Below are 23,299 nucleotides of genomic sequence, written 5' to 3' on the forward strand. Positions count from 1 at the left end.
TCTCTCTCTCTCTCTCTCTCTCTCTCTCTCTCTCTCTCTCTCTCTCTCTCTCGCTCCTCTTTGGTGTGAATTCTCCATTCTTCAGATAAAGTAGTATGCTGCCGTCTTGTGGCTATTGGTGTGTGTTCATAACAGTTAATTTAAATTTAATTGTCTTGATAAATCTTGATTCTGATGAACAACAATTGGATTCTGATAAACGTAAAAATAAATATTTATTCATTTAGCTATACACTTCGGAGATACAAAACCATCGTGAATGGTCAGACGATACACAATTTAAAGATCACAAAGGAAATTATAATCATCAAACCACCAGAGGTCAGCAATCACAAAAAGCAGTGGCTCAATGATTAGGAGGAGGATGGGTTACGTACAGTGTTGTTATAATATTTAATCCTAAAATAGTATCATTAATCCTACAACTATAAACTCACACGAGGCTAATGTATCTAATATTGCGTAGCCTATGTAAATCATCGCCAAAACCAAGCCATTTAATGTGTACAGTGAGATGTTAGTTATAGTAGGCCGAGAGCCCATTTATTTGTACTACGTGTATATGTGGCCTTCAGTATTATCCCTACAGTAGCTACAATAAAAAAATGGAGAGACACATCTTGAGCATTTACAGTATGGTTATTCAATCTTTACATTTGATGCCATAAATTGTGATATATAATAGGCCTTATTTTATGTGTGGGTTAAAAAAATGGTTACATTGATACTGTGCCTCAAAAAAATATTATACAATTATTTTAAATTGCATCTTTCATACATTGAGTCAAAAAGCACAACCTATGACTTTAGATATAGACAGGTAAACGATACATGCAGCGTCCCCTTTACAGAATGAAAATAGGGACCATGTGTTTGGTCATGTGACCACGCTACGCGCTAGTACGTTCTGAATGACGTAGCGTTGTAGTCTTCATAGTTTCCTCAACCAAACACTCACTGATGTTGTGTGATAAAACTAGAACTCAGCCGGTGGGCGAGAGGGTCTTTATTCACAAAAAAACAACTAACCAGTCGTTATTGCCGTTATTCAGCACGTGGTTTGGGTGCTGTACCATTAGCCGGATGTATAGTTTAGCAGAAAGCGACGGCTTCTATTTCTAATCTTAACCTAAAGCTGATTTTATTGTTGTTCTGCTCCTCGAAAGGCGGGGAATACAAAGCGTCGTGTGCTTACATCTATTACAATTGCACTTGCCAAAGCAAACTATCGGAATTATTGGAAACTAATCAGTGGAGCTGCAACTGGACCTAAATACATGGATTATCTGGTAAGTAATATTTTCGCCTTGCATTGCCGTTGCGATTCCGATGGGAGATCTGCTTTGTCGTCACCTCTGTTGCCTGTAGGGATCTTCCAGCAGAATGTCATTCAGGTGTGGATACCAGCCAGGTATACAAGGCAACATTCGTGTTACAAAACCTCCTCTTTCCTATTATGACAACATGTGGCAATGTCGTCTTGCTATCTTCAATGTAGGTGTTGGCCGATCGAGTATCTTCGTGATGACTCTTGAGTTTTGCAAATTACTATTCTAAATATGTAAGAGAGTTGCTGATATTTGCTGAGGTGAGGCTAGTTGCTCCTGAAGCTAGTTACATTATGTCCAATAGTTGGGCTACCTTGAGAAAAGATGACCCCATTCAGTTGAGTTCGAGGGATGAATTAGCCATCAATGTAGGGCAATGCATGTGGCATTACAACATCTGTCTTGGCTTTGTTTGTCAGTGGCACTGCCAGCAGATTTACAACTCCCAGTATCGTGGGTTGTGGGCAGGCTATGGCTGATTACGGGTTTGGGCCATTGTCCATACCTAAGGGATGGATTCAGCTATACAGTACAATAATAGAAAGGAAGTTACAGCAATATGCTTTCCCAGGGAGTTGGTAGATAATACAATGTATTCGCAGGAATTTGTCAATCCAGTTTTATCAGCTAGTCTTCAATGTAAATTGTAGTACCTAGTAAGTAATTACTGAGCCGTAGTAACACATCAATACAAATTTGATTGATGTTCCTCTAATAAAAACTGAAAACCTTTTTAGAAGTCCTAACACATGTACACCTAATGGAATGGACCATCTTCTCAGACATTAGCAACATTCAATCTCCCATAACAAGCAAATGCTCACGGTTGACGGATAAAAGCTTTTCTGAAGATCCGGCCCACTGTGTCACCGGAGCACAGCTGTCCTGTCAGAGAGTTTAGCGCTTGCTCTGGTCCCAGGGGTCAGAAGCTCAACAGGCTCTAGACTTGCCTCCTGGAGAGACATGGCCCACATTACAGGCTCCAAACATTCTCTATCCAAAGCCAAATCAGTAATATTTCAAGAAACATTACTTTAACCGTATTTACTCAGCCATGCCTCCTCATGCTGCCTGTTTTATAAAAACCTTATACCATCACATTTGACTGAAAGCAGCAAGCAGCTTGCTGGTTCAGTGCCATTTGCCGTTGTGTATTGATGCTGTTTTACTGCTATGCGATAAAGGGTGATAAAGAAAAACCCATTTGCTGTACTGAGATAGGCCTTCAGCTCTGGTGCCAGCTTTTGCTATGATGCAGCCGCCTTACTTAATTACACAAACAGACAACATGTACAGCATGTACCAGAGATCTCCATAAGATGTTTAAGCCGGTGGCTGGAGCCCTCACCACTTGGTCAGGGCAGGATCGAGTAGTGGTAAGGGTGACGTAACTCCCTACCCAATGGTTCAGGGTTTGTTTCGATCCCTGGTGCCGCAGCCTACCTGAAGAGATCCATGAGCATAAGCCTGTCTGCTCATTTAAGATCATCATTCAAAATCAAGAAAATCATCATTCCTTCATAAATTCCTTTGGAGCCTAAATTACTCAATGAGTAGAAGCCTTAATGCTGTGTTCCTCCCACAGCATCTGCCTAGTCTTTTTAGTGTGCCATACAACTTTTCTTTATCTAATGAAGGAAGATAAACGCGTGCAATGTTGAATCCAAATAGTGATGGCCTCAGCTTGATTCCGTGATAACAACCATCCAACGATGAGGACAGACGGTAATATACTTCACAGATGAGCCCTCCATAAATAGAGGCGTATGGATTGACAACGCCCGAGTATGTTGTGTTCAGTAAGCAGTGGGAGAGGAAAAGGCCATAGGGAAAGTAGTTGACACTCTGCCAAACATTCACTTGTGTGCTGATTACCTGTAGTGGGCCTTTGTGCTAGGTTGCTGACTGTGGCATGGTTCATTTTATGTAAAGTGTGGTATAGCCCATGTCTTTCCCATTGTAGCTCTTGTATGTAGGCCTACAGCCCTACACCAACCTGTATCATATAAGCACTTGTAGCCACACACGTGCTGTGCATAACATTTTGTTTCTAATACAATGCACAAACACTGAAAGAGTCTGCTAACTGACCAAAGGAGGAGATGCCTTAATCGCATAACATCTGCCTAATCTTTTCAGTGCGCTTTGATAAAACATTAATTCGTCAAATACATGAAGAAAAACCCTTGCTATGTGGACTGCAAATCAGGATGGCCTCGATTCAGTGATAATAACCATCCAGACAATAATATACGCCACAGATGAGTCCTCCATTCTGTTCCACTGAACCGAATCCTAAGTAGGAAATCAATGCAAATTACATTTAGTCTGACACCATCCTGCTTTAGATTCTCCATTCTGCTTTTCTTTCCAATGCACTCTGGTGTGTGTGTGTGTGTGTGTGTGTGTGTGTGTGTGTGTGTGTGTGTGTGTGTGTGTGTGTGTGTGTGTGTGTGTGTGTGTGTGTGTGTGTGTGTGTGTGTGTGTGTGTGTGTGTGTGTGTGTGTGTGTGCAAACATTAGTGTGGAGGATGGAAGCTTAAAATGTGTGTTATTACGTGAACGAAAGCGAAAGGGAATACATGCTCGTTCATGTCAATAGCGGCTTGAAATGTAAAAAATGCTGACAAGCATAATATGTACAACTTTTTGATGACTGTGTACCATCACAGCTGGTTGAGGTGTCATGCTATGTTTGCATCAGTTTGAATTTCAGATCAGGTCCTAGCTTCTGCTCCTGTCTTAGCCACAGTCAGTTATGTGGACTGGATGTCCCCCTGTAAGTCGACTAGTATAATTGTTGCTCAGAGGGCCCTATTATGTGCAGTATAATCTGAATCAAATATATGAAACAGAGGCTTAAGACAGAGGAATTCCATTCCATATTTATCATGGGAAAGGGAAAGAAATTATCAATGTAAACAAATAGAAACAATGTCGACAGGAAAGTTCTGCAATGGCGAAAAGGGTTTAGACACCTAAGGGTACTTATAGTGCCCAGCTTTCGAACTTTTTATGGAGGTGAATCTGTTTAATATCCATTCTTTTTAAATTCGTCGGTCCTTGTCAAATTTTATGGTTGGATTAATTTTGGCCTATGGGTTTATCACACCTGTCCATTCAACCTGCTTCTGTTACTTTACCGTAATTGGCTGTAAATCTGGTAACCTGCCTTGTTTTGTTATGAGTTAGATCCAATTAATTGAAGGATCGAAACAAATCCTGTGTCGGGTTTCCAGCTCTGCTGGAAATCATTTATGAATTTATTTATTGCATCGTAAAAAATTTTAATATTGAAATAGAAGGTTATGTCTGCTCTTTCTTTTTTAAAAAATTGATTGGTTAATATTCCTTATGCTTATTAAACACGCATAATCAAATTGGTTTGCTTTCCCGGTTCAATAATTGCCCAACCTCAAATCATTAAGGATAACTTTAATAAGACCCAATTTTCTTATCATTTTGGTTACAAAAATGAAGTCGTAATGCGGTGAACAATTATAGTTGGTCCAGTATGGAGCACAAGGTCTTCAGCAATTTTACCCCGTTCGCGGCTGCAAGATAACCCGAAATGATTGGAAATTTGGATAAAGGTTGAAACGTCCCCCAGTTATCCTTTGTCTCTTGTCTTTCCTTCCAATGTCAGTGCAGGATCACACAGCTCTTGTCAACATGACATAAAATGGAGTGACCCTTTTTGACCCAAATGACAATGTAGACAAAGTGCTGCTAATGTAGTGAAACTTAAGGTGGACGTTCACTGACACAGTAAAGTGGTATAAAATGTAACTGTGATTTTTGATGCTGTAGGGAAAAGGTCTGTCGAAAGCCAAGAAGGAGATGTGCATAGGCCTACGGTGGCTGGTAGTGGTTTACAATCTGTTATCTTCGAGGATGGTAATGCAATTTGGGGCAGTTGTGTCTGGCAAGGGGTTGGACTTTCAATGTCCAACCCTTGGACACAAAGCTTTTCTTTCTTTTTTTCATCTGCCTAAAATCCATGTATTTCAAATTAAATTTATATACCCATGCTACAATCATAATATAATGGTGTACATTTGCAATTTTAGTTTTCAACAGTCAAGACATGTTTGTAATTCCAATTGTATTAAATCCAACCAATACGCTTTCAATAAGCTGAGGCCATGGGAAGGGATTTGACCTGGGTTAAGGCAAGCCAAAATATACCCATTCCATTCCTGGCAGGAATTTGGCCCCCAACCCCAGGGTTTACAGGTTCAAGCTGCACAGCATTTCTGAGCCTCAGGTGTTTTCCTGGTTTCCTAACCGATTGATTTGTGTAATTCTTGTGAGTCTGTGGAGAGTGTTGATGGCTCTTCAGTTAGCATCTTCTGTTGATTGCCTAAGGGGTGTCTGTGCGTGGCCATCCTATCAAACAGTGGTATACCTGATTTTGTTAAGCTTAAAGCTCAAAACCGAGAACAGGCAAGTTGTTATTCATACAGATTGAACTATTTTGAGTTCCATATACACGGGGTGTGGAATGGTTCGGTTGATGTCAGCGGCGGTGAATATGTGGTTACTTTGAGCTAGATGGTTAAACAGCGAGTGTGTGCTTTTCCCCTCATCTGACACTCTCTAGGTTACATAACATTTGTGGGATAGGCCCATTAAAAGCCCTCTGAAGGATTTGCGTTGTAATCAGGGCTGCAACCAGCGACTCCGGTGGTGATGGCCAGGGGAGAGTGTGTAAGATTAAGGCCCAATCCCATTTCTACCCCTTACCCCTTCCCCTTACCCCTCCCCCTTGTTTTGAAGGGGTAAGGGGAAGGCGACTGAACACCCCCTCCCCCCTCCTAAATTATGTTAGCGTTGACGGCAGCATCCGAGAGTCAAGGGAAGAGATTCCTTAACAGATCTCTAAATTCTATCCAGTTATATACCCTGTACAACTATGTGTCAACTAAAACTATCAATACAACTATAGCTTACAAGTGAGATGGTGATTATCCTTGTTAATTAAAATTGCATACTCTTTGGAGCCGAGTCTAGTCTTGGCTACTGTAGTAGCACTGTGGAAGAGGAACTGCTCCCTTTGGGCCTATTCAAAGGTAACGAAAACACAACCGTTTCCCTGGGGTTATACACTAATTCAAACATAGCTATATTATATATGTGTGTGTGTTTGTGTGTGTGTATGTGTAACACATACATATATTTATGTGTGTGTATATGTGTAACACATACATTTGTGTGTGTGTGTGTGTGTGTGTGTGTGTGTGTGTGTGTGTGTGTGTGTGTGTGTGTGTGTGTGTGTGTGTGTGTGTGTGTGTGTGTGTGTGTGTGTGTGTGTGTGTGTGTGTGTGTGTGTGTGTGACACATACATCAGTGGAGGCTTCTCCAGTGAGGAGAGGGAGGCATTGACATTGTTGAGAATAAAAAATGTAGATTGCCCATACTACTGTAATGAATTAATCCCCTTAAATACAGGGACGTGCACCTGTGCTCAGGTTGCCCGGGCAACTGCCCATATGCCCTCCTCGACTCACGTTGCCCTTCCGAGGAAAGAATTCAAAATACATTTTTAAATCGTACAATGGATGCAGAATTTCATCTCGGCCTAGATAAAAAAAAAAAATCACCGCTCGAAACAATTCATAAAGTAAACATAGCCTCATTCACTTCCATTCGGGCACCGAGAGTGAAAGTCAGTAGGGGGTGGTCAAACTCTGTTTACGTAGCATACTAATGCAATGTTACCACCATACCGATTACCGACCAAGCTCACCATACCTCCACGCACGGAAGACTTCTATTTCTCAAAATTTATGCTAATCTGCCTTTGTCTACGGTCATGCTGTAGGTCATACAGTCATACTGTAGGTTATATGGTTATTATGTCAGTCATACTGTAGGTCATTTTGTCATTCTGTCGGTCATACGTTCATACTGTCGGTCATATTGTCGTGCTGTAGGTCATAGGCATACTGTAGGTCATAGGTCATACTGTAGGTCATAGGTCATGCTGTCGGTCAGACTGTCTTACAGTCATTCTGTCGGTCATACAGTCATTCTGTCGGTCTTTCTGTCGGTCATACGGTCATTCTGTGGGTCATAGTTCATACTGTCGGTCAGACTGTCATACGGTCATGCTGTTGGTCATGCAGTCATTCTGTCAGTCATACTGATGGTCATACGTTCAAACGGTCATACAGTAGGCCACCCTTCATGGTTGCTTGCAACTATATTTGACTTTGCATCCTTTCCTTCTGCCCTTGTAGTCCAAGACATGCTGCCCACCAGCTTTCAAAGTACAATGCTGCCACTGGTGGATTTGTATCAATTCACATTATTATCCCTCCCTGCTATTTTGTAGTTCATCAAAACAACCTTAAACAACTTGAGTCTCACATACGTATGTCACCATACGCCACTAACTGTGCAAGCAGGCCAATGGCAACCAAGCGCGCAGTCCTTCCTCCCTCACTTTAAAAACCACCAGCAGCCACTGACATGCATGTTCTTCAGTTGTCATGCCACCAGACATCGCCTGTGGCTTTATGTTTGCCCACTAGATTCCCCAAATCATGTACCCCCACAGGATCCCGGGGAAGTAGTGTTCTGGCGAAACAGTAAACATCTACGGTACCCCTTGATTTGAAGATAAGCTGTGATTTTCGGCACATGTATAAATATGACGGGGGTCATATGCCTACATGGATAATATGATTTAACCTTGTGACAAGCACTTGTTGTGTTCAGGACCAATTTTAGATACACTTTCAATAATTTCTCTGTTGGTCTTGCTATGTTGGACAAAATTGGTAAAACTGAACAACAGTGAATGCATTTCGGTACAGGTCAGGAGCTTAATAGTTTGGAAGAATTGATGAGCACTATTTTGTGTCGCAGAGGCTGAACAAAGTGAGATGTGGTCTGGAATAGCAGGGAGTGTTTTTTTCCCTGGCAGTAATCGCTGTGTTTGGATAAAATGGGTTACATGAACCTTATTGTGTGTTGTTGGACTGAGACCCAATCTGACCCCCTCGGGGTGTGGTACAAAGCTCAGTTCAACAGAAAGCACAACAAGGTTACAGCGTTGTTCTCACGCTTTTTCTAATGTTATATTCTTTTGTATTTCCTCTGCAAAAAAATAATGGAGCAGAAGGAAAGCAGAAGAAACTAGAGGTGGCCACTATGTCCTTCCAATATTTAGGTATGGTCAGAAATAAATAAAGAATGGCCTGCATTTGGCCCTTTGTGTATGAAAAGTGCTATATAAATAAAGTTGCATTGCCTTGCCTTGCATATTTTATGGATAAATCATTTGTAATTTAAACCACAAATTAATTAGCTCTTTATTTATTTGATTAACTCCTCCTGTTCCTCAGATGCAATTTGTTGTTGGCTTTCCTCATTTCCTTACCCAACATTCCTTAGTTATCATCAAAAATACACAGGGTCATGAAACAAGTGGAACATACACCTTTATCATCTGTTGTCTTTATCTATTTCACTTCTATTGAACATTAGTGTGCATTTCTGCATTTATTGAGTCCAAAACACTGGCGTTGTGAATCATGCATTCCCTAAATCAACTGCGATTGAAATCCAGCAGCAAAGCATTCATATTCATCTTTTATACAAGCAATAATTTTGCCTTCAGAGATATTTAATATTTAAACTATTTAATCCGAGTATTCCAGCCACATAACGATAATCTAAACAGAGCATCAATCCAAAAGGGTTTCTTATGTCCTCAGTTCTCTGCAAGGATGTGCTTTGGACAGTGACGGTTACATAGTTGCCATGGGAAACAAGATTTGGGCCACCGTGCCTGATATAACCTTCTGGTCATATGAGGATCAGAAGATATCTGTCGCTCCCTACGTAGGTAATCTGACCTAACACAGTTAAACTTGAAACGATGAGGGTAAATCAATGTTTTCCTTGATTTACAAGGACGTTGATTTGCATACGTTTTTTTAATCCAACTCCTTAGATCAAAAAAAAAATGACTTAATGTATTCCTTTTATCCTAAAAAGGAGACATCCTTAATGAACATTTCAAGCCCATTAGTACACACCGATTACACAAAACATTCTGTGATTAGCCAGCGAGGTGATAGTTGAAGTAGTTAGTAAAATGATTATATTCATAACTGCAAATAAGATGCAGTCCCGGGCCGTTTGGTTTTCCATTGTAACTCTCATTCCGGTTCTATCAATGTGTATTGGTGATTCATCAAAAGTATCCAGCGGGCTCCGATGGTAGATCTGAAGGGAAGATTTACTTTCAGAGTGTGAACCTGACCCATTATAAGACGGCTCTTTTAGGGCAGTCTTTTTTTTCCAGCCTAACCCCCTCTTTGAGAGGCGTATGGCCAATGACTGTGTGACATACTCTGAACAGTATATCAAATGGTTCCCTACCTAGACAGTTTGAGGTCATTAGGACCGTGTCCACATAGGAGGAGATGGTATCCTTTTAATGAGCACGGTACATTAAAGACAGCCTAATGGTGCTTTGTACTGCTCCCTCCATGTCCATGGATAATGCACCTGTTGCAAATGGACGCTACTCTTCGCTGTGGAAATGGAATACATAATATCAACATCACTTTTCCATTTCTGCAGGCTGGACGGGATGAGTCATCGTGTGTGTGTGTGTGTGTGTGTGTGTGTGTGTGTGTGTGTGTGTGTGTGTGTGTGTGTGTGTGTGTGTGTGTGTGTGTGTGTGTGTGTGTGTGTGTGTGTGTGTGTGTGTGTGTGTGTGTGTGTGTGTGTGTGTGTGTGTGTGTGTGTGTGTCCTTCCATAAATGGCTCTGTCAACAAACATATAGCCTGCTGGGTGGGTAGTGGTGGCTAATCCAATTTGCAGTCTAATTCCGGTGCCTTATCACAGACTTCTTGAATCTGCACGGGGAGAGATTCCGACAACCTAATCTCTACCCCGGGCTGAGCCTGTGAGATCCCTCCCGAGTAAGAGGAGGGCTTTTCTTTATTTTTATGAATGAATGTGAGAAGAAATCTCGCCCAAAGAGGAGCCTTCTCCTCCTGACCTCTTCCGGTGAGGGTAAAGGGACCAGTCTTTGGCCAGCGGAGCCCTACTAAACCGTGGAGCTGGCCGTAGCCTATTCTCATGTTGTTGACTGGCAATCGTAGCGCTTCCCCGCTCCTGATCCTCCTTCTCCTCACAGTCAATTACTCAAGGGGCTCGCTCTTGGCGTGCGTGTTGCCGGGGGTAACGCTTGTTGCCGAGCACAATGTCGGAGCACACGCAGCTCGCCCTGGCGTTATGCAGGATTGGGTTCTACACGGTAAGCGGACCGTCTTTCCTACCGTTCGTCCGAGGGAGTGTGTCAGGTGTTGTGATGTTGAGGCGAATGGTGGCTGGTGGTGACGTCGCGGTCCAACGGCCGCTCTGTTGTGAAGCGTCCGAGCGTGCTTGCTTGTGTGCGTGTGTGTGCGTGTGTGTGTGTGTGTGTGTGTGTGTGTGTGTGTGTGTGTGTGTGTGTGTGTGTGTGTTTGGAGGAGCCGCTGCTCTGTTGTCGGTGAATGGGGAGAGTGCTTGCTGCTGAGTGAGGGGGAGTCTTACACAATTTTAAGGTGGAGCAAAGGGGGTCAGGGCTGCAAATTACAAATAGACAATGATTGAAAAAAAAGAGTAGGGCGGTTGTTCATATATTTGTCCAGAAAGGAGACTATGGTACCTAGCAACAAGCACGTTTATTATTATTTTTTAAATGAGGCGATGCAGGGAGAACAGGGTCAGCTAAACCTGTGATTATTTTTGCCACTGGTGGTGTTGCACTCATTGTTTGTGTTTTTTTGGGCTTTAATCTATGCTGCTGTTTCAGGAAACTGTTTTTTTTATATGCATTTTGTGCCCAAATGAAAAATAAATATACATTTTATGCATTTATTTTGACATGCAAAAATATATAAAAAATATATAAAAAGTCATGATATCCCGATCATGTCATGCCAGATTACATAACTGAATTGTCCCAACGGTGTAACTATACAAACCGCCTCAAGGGTTCCAGATTTGATTGCTGATTCCTGACCTAATTAGATTACCCTTTTCTCAAAGAATATTTGATCAAAGATTAGTTGGAAAGTCAAATCAAGTACATGTGAAAGCTTCATCCAATGTCTTATTCAAGCCAAATTATTTCCGTGAAGCATACAGCCTGCAGGTGTTTGTGACAATTGTCTGTGAGGAAGACAACATTACGCTAGACTGATGTCGTTCATTTTGAGGACTAAATCAGGCATCTGTGAAGACTCCAGTTTATGATATATAAATGCTAATGATTTTGAATACAGAAATAATAAAGTAGACTCATAAAGCGAAAGATTACTAAAGGTTTGCCCCTTGCTGCGATACATTTTTTCCATTATGGTTAAATCAGAGTGTGTGTAAACTGAATAGGAATGTGGTTTTTAAATTATTTCTGCTAGTAAATCTATAACTTTAACCAGTGATAGGTCACACATTCAACTGAATTTCCGCTTGACAAAGGTCATTGGAACAGCTTTTTACTTTTGCAACACTATTGAGAAACCAAGAAAGCGCAGCATTTTCGATTTATATTTAAATGTAAACTAGTTAACGTATTTTAATTCAAAAAAATATCTACACAATTCAGGCAGAGCATACATGTGACAGCACTGGGGCCGACGTGCAAATCACAATCACAATGAGAAATGGGAAGAAATAAACAACCCACAAAACACAAAGGCAAACAGGAAAGTTTGTTTGTGTGGCAGCGTGTATGTGGCAGCGTGTATGTGGCAGTGTGTGCGTGGCAGTGTGTGCGTGGCAACGTGTGCGTGGCAACGTGTGCGTGGCAACGTGTGCGTGGCAACGTGTGCGTGGCAACGTGTGCGTGGGTGTGGCAGTGTGTGCGTGGCAGGCTGTCTGTGGCAGTGCGAGATGCAGTGTGAGCTTGGTTGGGCCCCTGTTGAGATCAATGTTCACAGTCCTGATGGCCTGGGGAAGGAAGCTCTGTCTCAGTCTCTCTGGGTTGGGGAGGATCCTTCATGATCCCACTGGATCTGGTTCTGGGCCTCCTGGTGTAGGACGGTCCTACAGGGAGGGGACTGGAGGCTCCAAAGAGGAGTCTGTATTTCTTCAGCTGCTTGAGGTGGTGAAAGCGCTGCCTCTCCTCTCCCACCTAAGTGTCTGTGTATGTTCACCATGTCAGATCCTCTGTGATGGGGACTCCAAAGGTATATAACTGCTCAGCTCACCGTCTTCGCAGGAGTCCCATTAATCCACAGTGGCGTTGGACCTCCTGTGTTGTTGTGCTCTGTTAAAGTCCAGAATCGGCTCCTTGTTTTTTCGGGACATTCATGAGGAGGCTGTTGTCCTGATGGTTGAGATGGACCTTAACCATGCCACTAAATCAGGGGTCTAAAGTGGGACGGCCAAGGGCCTCTGCCTGTGTGCGTGTGCGTGTGCGTGTGCGTGTGCGTGTGCGTGTGCGTGTGCGTGTGCGTGTGCGTGTGCGCATGCGTGGCCATTCAGTGCCCTGGTTCCTGCGTGGTCATTATGGCATTGGGCAGCTAGCTAAGCACTGCCCAGGATTGCATAAATCCTGTCCCTTCTTGGCAGTCGATGTTCCCCTTGTCCTGGCACCCTCGTTGTGTTGGGAGCCCACTTATGATCTGCTGTTAAGCGTAGTGTACATTGAATTATGATCTTGTTGATAAATCTTGTTATTGAGTTATGTTTGTTAAACTGAAATTTATTTTCTTTTGTTGGATTCCCCACAAGTGCAGCCTTCCATTACTTGCTGTTGTCTCAGAGCTGGATCATAACATCTTGGAGGCGTGTCCGATGAGAGAAGCTGGCTGTCGATTCATTATGTTTACGTTATTCGGCAAAGTCTTTCTGGGTTAATGCGTGGGGGGCTTTGTTCTAAATTCTCGCTTTCCGTGCCCGAGGGTGACGCACGTTGGGTCGGTTCACCTTTTATTGATGTCAGCACTGGGTTTCTCTGTGTGCGATCTTTTTGGGAACTCGCACAGGGAGTTAAGGGTATTTATTTTCTTGTTCATCTGGTGCTGTGGGCTGGTGGGACATTTTTTGTTCAAGAAGATAGAGTTTGACCGTTTCTGCTGCGCAAAGCTGGATCATAAGAAAAATGAGAACAGTAGGGGGCTGAGGACACATCCCTCAGGGTCGCCTGTCTGCAGTGTCGGGGGGTTGAAGAGCTGGAAGCCCACGTTCCAGTCACACAGGAGGCTGTTCAGTCCCAGCTCAATCAGCTTACTTACCAGCAAGTCCGGTTGCACTATGGTGCTGAAGGCTGACCTGTAATCAATAAACAGCTGTCTCACATCGCCCCCCCTTCTGGCTGTCAAGATGAGAAAGTGTGGTGTGTGTGTGTGCTGCTGAACATGAAACACTATCATCATCCGTGGATCTGTTGGGCCGATATGTGAACTGCAGCGGGGGCCGCGGTACGAGGGAGGAAGGCAGTGACGCAATCCTTAGCCTCTCGAAGCAATTGATGACCACTGAGGTGAGGCCCATCTGTAGGTGATCATTCAAGCAGGTTTGGAGGACTATTGTTAGGCACAGGGACAATCGTGGATGTTTGAAGCAGTCTGAGACCACAGACTTGGCAAGGGAGAAGCTGAATATTCTGGTGAACACTGGAGCTAGTTGATGAACGCAGGTGTTAAGTATTTGCCGTCTTAAGATACGCCGTCTGGACCTGCTGCAATCATGGTGTTTACACACGTTAGAGCCCTCTGGCTAGCATGTCTAAACTTACATTTTGATTAAACTAGTGGATGGACTCGAAGGAATGATTCATAGTGCCATATACTGTACTCACTAATCAGTATTGTTTACAGAGGTGGTTGAAGTCAAGTCCTTCTATGGTATAATCCTAGGAAAGAGCTTTATCAAGTACTCAACCAACCCTATCATTACTATTACATTTTACGCCTTTAGCAGACGCTTATATTAAAAGCGCCACACATCAACCCACCAATGGCGGAGTCAACCATGCAAGGCAACAGCCAGATCCTTCGGGATAGGGTTATGTGTCTTGCTCAGGGACACCTCCACACACTTGGAGGAGACGGGGATTGAACAAGCAACCTTCCGATTTCAAGTCAACCACATAGATTATGTTTCAATCTTTGATGTCACACTCTACTCTGCATCCGAAAGTCAATATATTATTTCAAATCAAAGTATTATATATATATAGTATATTAAATGAAGTTAACCTATGTGGAGTTCTTCTTTACTTGGTGGAAACCAGGTTATATAATGTAACTAACTATGTGATTATTGCATGCATATTTCTTTCGCCCATGCTCCATGTTGTGTGGGAGGCTCCACACATCATAATCTTGTGTGGACGTTTATATAAGAACTGACTGTGGGGTGTCTGTTTTCTCCATGTCTACTGCTTGGTGGACCTTGACCCGGCATGGTGTCGAATGAATTAAAGGACATAAAAGAAAACATTAGGCCCTCAATGGTCACCTCATTATGCCCTCAATGGAGTGGAAAATGGCTGTCCTACCCAGATCTGCCTGTGACCCCCACGCAAGTACTTTTCCAACAGATTTTTGTTTTTAAAAACTCGCTACTAAAACTGTAATCAGTTTTCTTTAAATTGAACCTGCCTGAAAACCCTTGTTTTTCTTAATTTTGAACTAGCTTCTGACCACATTGGAGTCTGGTATACTTGGATAGTCGAGAAATTCTTGCTTCCAGTTTGTGATTGGCTAGGTATCAGATTGCCTTAAATCCGTTTTTTCATTGGCAAGGACTTTAAATAAAGGAGTGTTTCTCTACCAATCACAATCAGCCATCAGTAGCAGATCATTCACTTTCATAACTTTATAACTACCTGTATTATTTCGCCATCTTTGGCTGAGGAACCTTCCTGTCCTCAGGTTTTTCATTACAAAAGGTTATGTTTGCTTTTCATGTTTGTATTGTGTTCCCTGTAAACCATATGAATAGTTGATAGAATTAGTAGAATTTATACAAAAACGTGGAGAATTATGCCATTAGTTAAACTATGTTAAAGTCATAACACAAGTTACCAACGCTTGATGTCAATGGGGCTTTGCTCAAAGCAGTACCTTACCTTGCGTATTACTATTTGCATTTAACTTGAACGAGTATAAACAACCTTGCACAAGCCAAACTGCTTCTTCGCTTTTACGAAGTAGCAGGATTTACACTAAACAAGATTATTATTCTATCAATAAGAGTGAAGACGAGAAAGAAACTATAAACGTATACTTACAACCATTATAAACGGTCTTTGTATGATATTGATCATACTCAGGCCTGCATTAACCTGCCATTGGGCTGAGACTGAGAGGTTACGTAGGCCCACTGAGAGGGGATCTTACAATGAAGATGTGTAAATTATTTTCCGACATTTTGCTGTTGTCGATGGGGGGGGGGGGAATTGTGGTGTCAAGTGGCCACTTGGCCCCCTTTTTTCTTGGCTCATGATAGGCCTATGATATTTGTAAGCCCCAAACAGAAAATCACATTGTCTTGGGCCTACCTGGGCCTATCATGAGCCAGTATAAAAAGCACATTTACTGCAGTTCATCACGCCCACTGATTGGCGGCCTTGATAATACTGATCGACTATCATATTCACCAAGCCTAAAACGTCAACCAAAACCAGCATAACAAACTAAACATAAATATGGATCATTGGTTGTTGACATCATTGGTGTGAGTACATTTTCTTCTAGTCATTGATGCTTTGAGGCTGCATGGGAAGCATTACGTAGTCTTGGGTCACCAGGACAACTGGGTCTTTCCTAGTTGGCCTGACACTGACAGATGGTTGTCTTTTCTCCCTCCACCTTGCCACCTCCCCCCTCTAGCCTTTCAACCCCCGTGACATTCGGTCTGAAGCTGTGATTGTCACACGCACCAGCACTTCATGTACACAAGTTTCTCTTGTCTTTCCTGTTGTCTGGAGTAGCTATGCCTCAGGGGGAAACATTTGAATGGTCTGTCTTCCTTTGATGCTGCTTCTAAATCTAAGTAGGATTCATCCTATTCCATTATTCTGTGCTTTATCCTATTATTCCAGATATGAGTTTTAGTTAAAAGTAACAATTAATAATTATATTACAATATATATATATATCTATCAACAGCAATAAGACAATATCATAGTTCAATCTGATTTTGAAATGGTATTTTTCCAAGGTTTTCTAAGGATTTGTCTAGAATTCTCTACTCAAATGCTATTTCTGTTAGTGTCTGAATGTAATGTTGTAGCCAATACATGAATGAGAACCGCAGAATGCATAAAATAATCGTGTAATGTTGGACCGAGGTTTTAAGTTGCATATTGTCACAACATTTCAGGCGCGATGCAAATGAAGTTATTCAGGCGTGTGGGAATCTCCACGTTTGGTCCATGGAACTCTTCACAATATGTGGTCTTCCTGTGTTTGTTTCCTTTCTGCTCAGGTGAAGTCGTATTTATAGGTCCTTCTTATCTCGAGAAGGAAATGAAAAAAATAAATAAAAGGAAATGCGTCATCAAGCAATTAATCATGCTATTAGAAAGTGACTTTCATTTTCCATAGCTGAGGGGAGAAGATATGCCTGCCCCAAATCCTCATTATCATCCTATCAACCCAGGTATTTTATCTGTAAAAAAACAGAAAAACGAAACCACCCCAAGGTCATAATTAAGACGGATGATTAGGCCTCTGGTTCTGGCATGGCACCCTGTTATGCAAGCCAGAAGATTGAGTGGTGTGTTGCGCTCCCTTTCCTCCAGCGTAGGAGTGGTACCCGTCCCCCACGGCCTGCTTCCTCGTTCGTGAAAGGCAGGATGGGAGCAGTCGTTGCCCTTATCCTGGGACATGAATAATTCCCACATTTTACAGACGAGCCAGCGGACCTGGTGCCACGGCGGCTCCCCCACATCACCCGGGGCAACCCCCCCCCCCCCCCCCCCCCCCCCCCGGCGCCGCCCAGCGTGGCACCCCCTCCGCAGCCGTGGCACGCTCGGCCGTACCTTTCCCCCACTTTCCGGGGGGATTTCTTGGGTGTGTTTGGTGCGGTTGAACTTGGGCCTGCAAAGCTCTCTGGACACAAACTGTGCCTGTACGGCTAGCTCTATATAAATAAACCTGACTTTGACTGTGTGTTGTCGGGAAACAACAATGAATCCCTTCCTGTGAGTGTTGTGTCGGCCGTGAGATCGACCCGCGCCCGCCCACGTCGAGGCCTTTGTCTGGCCGCCACGCAGGCCGGCAACCGTAGGCCGAGTTTGCTCAGGACAACGCATGGCTACCAGGCCCGCACCAGGCAGCCTTGTCCTGTTCTGTTTGTATCTTTAATTTTAAGTTTTTTATGGTTGACACCGCACGGACACAGACACGCACATGGGTGAAGGGGAGCAGTGGTGGCTCCATGGCACGATGACAATGTGACAGTTTTGCAAGTTATAAATAAGCTACAACAGCCTTAGTTGTGTATAGAATTAGTCCACACAGTTATGCCAACTGTATAGAGTTTGTAGTCCCTGATGGTTGACTAATTATGGTAACTGAGTGCAGATTGAGTTCCAACTACTATTCTGGACAGTGTTATTCTACCCAATATTATTATTTTTATCAAACGCCAGAAATAAAGTTGTCCATCAAATTGAGAGTGTGACTGTCGTAATGATATGGAGGTGTTACTCTCAGAAATGTCTTCAAACTATCCACTTGTTAAATGATCTCTTGAATGCAACTGTTCTGTCACATGGAGTCCCCTTTTTTGGTCCCCATAATCTTCCTGGGCTACAAACAAGTTCTCCTGCCCGCCCATGAAAGCCTCTGTGATATGAGAGACGAGGAGAACCCCGGCCCATCCTAAACAGGAATTTCCCCTCGCCCATATTTTTAGAAGGATAAGAGAATACTTTTGTTGTTTGATTCTTCTCACACAATAATGAAAAAAATAGATTGTCGTAGTAGAGGATGTGGATGCTATTTTTGCAACGATTGAGTCATGTCTTTCAAGGAAGCACATAAGCTTATTTACAGTGAAGCATTTGTAGCCTTTTAAGTATGATGCATCTGTAAAGTGCTAAAGTGGTACAATGACCACAATTTGACGGATTATAGGTTTAATGCATGCACTCTTCTGGAAGAGGAGGCTAGATCGGCTTATCTTGATTGGCACATGGAGCCAATCAAGATCGTTATTTAGGCTGAAAGTGTTTGTCTGGGAAGTCCATCCCATATATGAGACCTACAGATTTATAACACCTAAAATATTTTTTTATAGACTTGTTAACAACATGACTTGACATAAATTCATGTCGAATCGTACCTGCCACTCCCAAATGGTTTCCTACTAGAACCGCTGAGGTTGGGTAAAATAGAGATCTATATCCCACACAAGAAAACGAAGGATTTAGATTCATGATTTTAGTTTGATTCCGATTTCATGGATGTAGTTTTGCATGGTTATAATGCATACCAAGCTGATGGAAATTCAGTTGTTGGAGATTACGAAAGAAAGTGTAATGGCGCCATCTATTGTTGGCCCACGGTTTTGATTAACACTAACACTAACGCCAGCTCTAGGATGATGGGATGCTACTCTGTCTGCCGTCGCTACAGGGGATTGTTAATCGAGGCCCAATCTTCCTTTTGCGGGGGTAGACTAATATCCAGTCTTATCTCAATGTCTGCAGTGTTCCCCCCAGCACTGTATGGTTAAGGCGGCCGCCTTTGCAATAGGGCCCCCGCCTTGACTACCGATGTATACAAAAAAAAATTAATATAATTATTATTATGTTTTTTTATTTTTTATAAGTATTTTTTTATTATTATGCATCAACAAAGTACAAAACTCCCGTAGGAAGCGTTTGAAATCAAACGCATATTGTGCCATTTCATTTCATTATTATTTTTTTTTTTTGTCAAACAGGAGTGGCTACTTTGAGTATAGGTCTTGCTGTTCTTAAAACAGACTGTGAGGGTACAAATTCAGCGTACCTTTTCTCTTCTAGAGATTCACTTATATGGTAAAACCACTAGGTGGTGCCATTCCATCAGTGATGAGCTCTTCAGGGCCACTGCCATGCCTCCACATCTTCATCATTAGGTCTGAAGAAGTCCACTCATAGCCACCCCACTGTTCATTGTTATTAGCAAAGCATGGGTTGCTTCAACAATCACACCATCATTTATGGTCAGCTCTTCGAGCTTGAGGTTTTGGATTAGCTTTAAGCCGCCACATTGAATAAAGTGGTATATTCTCCTTCCATAACTTCATGGTTGTTGATTTTAACTGTTTTTGAATAATGATGTCAGAAAAACAATGGTGTCTAGGCGCATGATTCCGAAAGGCAGACTGAAGGATGGGGTTGTGTTTTTGGGGTATCCGAGGTGAAGTCAGAATACTGCCAAGTGCTAGGCAGACATCAAAGAGGTGATAGTGAAATCCATTTGATTGATCAAACATGTCTTTCATTTGTTGCTGTTTTTTTTTGTATTCTTTTTCATTTGTACCCATTTGTGCCAGGCAGCTTGAGAGATGGAATAATAAAACCCTTTAAACTGGGAATAAAGTTGGGTCTGATGGCATTTTTCAGATTATCCTATGTCACGGCTCGTGGGATTTGACAAACTAAAAACGATCACCAAAAACAAAACCGCACCGGCCTAGATTGTGCTCCGATTAGTTTCCCGTAACACTTGCACAGATGTACGTGTGACGAGAACGCTGTTTGAGTTTGTTTGTTGATTGGTTTAGCATTCCATCCCGGGCTTGACTTTTCTTGGTAGAGCCTCTGTCCCAGGTGACCCAAGAGTGTAAAATCCTTGGGCTGAGGTCTCGAGGCTTTGGGTTTGCGGAGTTCAGAGTCACAGGTAGAGCTGTGGTGGACGGTGGCGGCTGTTGGCCTCGTGCACCTTCCCCTGTGTTTTTAATAAAGTAAATGTTTCCTTCTGTGCACAATTGCCAAGGAAAGTTTTCCTTGCGTAATTCTACCATAAGCACATCTGTTCATCAGCCTTGAGTGTGTGTGTGTGTGTGTGTGTGTGTGTGTGTGTGTGTGTGTGTGTGTGTGTGTGTGTGTGTGTGTGTGTGTGTGTTTGTGTGTTTGTGTGTTAGGGGGGTTTTGTGTGTGTGTGTGTGTGTTTGTGTGTTGTGTGTGTTTTCTTAAATGTCTCCTACGGTCATCTGTTTTACATTTTATCAACGTCACTTATTGGTCGTATGTGACTAGCACAGATAAGCCCCTGAAATTCATGCTTCCTCTTAATCCTTAACTATTGTTTCATACAAATGATATTTTTTTCCCTGTTTCATTTATTTTGTTGTTGCAAGCAATGCATTGTTTCCTTGTCTTAGTCTACGGTTTTAAACTATTTAATGGCACACTGAGAAACTATTCTATCAACCAGCAGGTGTCAGACTAACACAAAGTGTTGCATTTATTATTGCATTTAATGGAGTTAATAATGGAGCCATTAAGGTCATTAATTGACCGTATTGCCTTGCACTCAGTGTCTTAAATCCCAAAGGATTTTTTGCAGGGATAGGGTTTTTCTAATATCAGAAAACAGTTGACCATGGTGCGTCTATAGTCTTGTTTGACAAATGAATGTATGATGTGTGTGGTCATTTGAAAGGGAAGGTGCAAATCACTTGTGCAAATGTAGGAATCTGCATACATGTATGCATGTTCTGTCACTCATGATAGCCATGGGAATATCTGCCGTCTCACAATTTAAGAATTGACACCTCCGGGTTACAGGGCAGTGGTTCACCAGGATGTTCCTACCACATAAAAAGTACTTGAGAACACATGACACCTGTATCACATGTTCAGGAAAAAGAATTATGTTCCCACAGCCTCAGTTGGGTGGGCTTTGAGCTAGCAAAGGCAGAAATCTGGTTCTGATTTACTGTTACATAAGCGTTTCAAGACAGTGTTGTTTTTGGGGAAGTTTGCTTTGATGGGGCGGTGTGGGGAGGCAAGAAAAGAAAAAGAAAGTAACGTGCAAAAGTATGGCTCCAAAAGCCAACGGACTGGCTAAACAATTCGGGGTGACAGTATCTGATTGGAGTGGAGGCCATTTTAATAAGCGAACCCCCCCCCTCCCTACCCAAACTCACCACAATTAGCGTGAGATTAACGGGTTTAGATCCGGTGGTGGGGGGGGGGGGGGGGTTTGACCCCCAGAAGGGTACACCGTCAACACACGGAGGAAGCTGAAGATGCAAGGCCTACAAGCTGCACCTGAAACCAAGGGAGAGTTGAGAACGGGATTTGAGGTTGAGATGGAGGCCGGCCTACAAAGACGCCGCCAGTCAAACCGGCGGGGCTCAAAGCGTGTGATTATTAATTACGGATGGCTTCCCGGGCCTTTGAGAATCGGGGGGGGCCGCAGACATCAGATGTGCGGCAGGGCGGAGGAGCGAAAGGCCTGTCATTACCGTCACTGAAACAATGACTGAATTTGGCTGTCATGCATTTTTGCCTAATTGACTGTTTTGATGCAGGTCCCCCCCCCCCCCCCCCCCCCCCCAACACTTTTTTGTTTTTGCAGAGCCACCAATGTGCCCCTGCCCCCGGGCCATGATGGGGGAAAAACTTGGTGGGCTTTCAGCCTCACCCAGCAAGAACCTTCCGGAGGTTTCTTTGATGGCGAGAAAAGCCACACGGGACCGAGGGGCCTCTATGCCATCCATTTATGGATCTGCACCATAACACCCCCGATTTTGATAGTCCCTGACATGACACAGTGAGGAGGAAAGGTTGTATGTCAAAGATGTGTATGTGTGTGTGTGTGCGTGCATGCAAAGGCGATTATTATTTTTTTGGGGGGGGTGGGGGGGGGGGGGGGAGGCGGTTGGTTGATAAAGGATGAAAGGGGGAGGTCTGGGACCCACAATCCCCACGAATGGGGCTCTAGTTATTTGCATAATTAACTATTGACACTAACTGTGCTTAATGAAGGGCTATTGAAGTCATTGACCCTTTTACATAGGCAGCCCCTGGGAATGGGGCAGAGCCTCCTTCAGCAAAGGTTAAAACAATGTGTCTGGTTAACTTCCGACAAACGCGCCGAAACGTCCCAAAGTCTTAGAGAACCGCGCTCAATGGTCATGGTTATGGCACAGGACGACCCGGGCTTCTCGGAACCAAAAGACCCCCAGATGTTGGCCTTTGGTGTCTCATCACTTGCTGTGATTGTTTTTTTTTCTAGAACACAATTGCTAAATCACTTTAATTTCCTCGTAACAGGAAATCTGTTGGACCTGTTTTTCGTTCAAGCATGATTGTAAAGCCAGAAAAATACAAATGCGGTCGGTTATTTTGAACAAGGGTCAAATGAGGATAAAAAAAAGGAGAGAAAAAGTAATTTGATTTTAATCTGAAACTTGACTCAGAAATCACTCGCCTTATAATTATGTCTCTAAGGAGTTTTTCCAAACGTTTTGTTATGTTTATGTTTGTTCATTAGGCCATTAGGTCATAGCAACTCAACTCATTCAACCATTAAAAAAAAAAAAAAAAGGTTTTAACTGAACTGACGTTACAGAAGATCCTTAAAGAAGATGGACATTGCAACATGACTAAAGTACAATGCAGAGGACGCTCACAGACAGCAAATAGCATACAAAAGTGAATCCTCAAAAACAAAACACAGCCAACACGTGTGCCACCGTGAACCAGTCATTGTTTATTTTTTTTTAAGTTTCATGAATTAGTTCAGCATTGCAAACATTGGGACTTTGTTCTGGCTGGTTCCGGCAGGTACATACAGACCATTTTGGTCCCCTAGATAATAGGGTTATTTCAAAACTCTTTGGTGTGTAGCAGTAAACAAGTGACCAACTCATGGTCCGTGATATACAGTCTATGGGTCCAACTGTCTCAATTAGCCTCGGTATTTGAGGCAGGTGACACAATGGTCAAAATTGTCAAACGTCTTCTCATAATAAACAATGGTATAATGCATTAAGATCGT

General features: G+C 42.9%; 1 protein-coding gene across 1 annotated transcript in view; it reads left to right on the forward strand.

The window, feature by feature from the left end:
- The first annotated feature begins 922 nt into the window (after positions 1-922).
- The window catches only part of LOC130391260 (ADP-ribosylation factor-like protein 15), a 115,148-nt gene continuing 92,771 nt past the window's right edge, over positions 923-23,299 (forward strand). The window contains exon 1 of the mRNA XM_056601297.1: positions 923-1,289. Within this exon, the coding sequence (XP_056457272.1) occupies positions 1,278-1,289 (12 nt within the window). The 5' untranslated portion in view covers positions 923-1,277. The remainder of the gene's footprint in view (positions 1,290-23,299) is intronic.

This window comes from Gadus chalcogrammus, chromosome 11 (assembly GCF_026213295.1).
Source record: "Gadus chalcogrammus isolate NIFS_2021 chromosome 11, NIFS_Gcha_1.0, whole genome shotgun sequence".
Taxonomy (NCBI): domain Eukaryota; kingdom Metazoa; phylum Chordata; class Actinopteri; order Gadiformes; family Gadidae; genus Gadus; species Gadus chalcogrammus.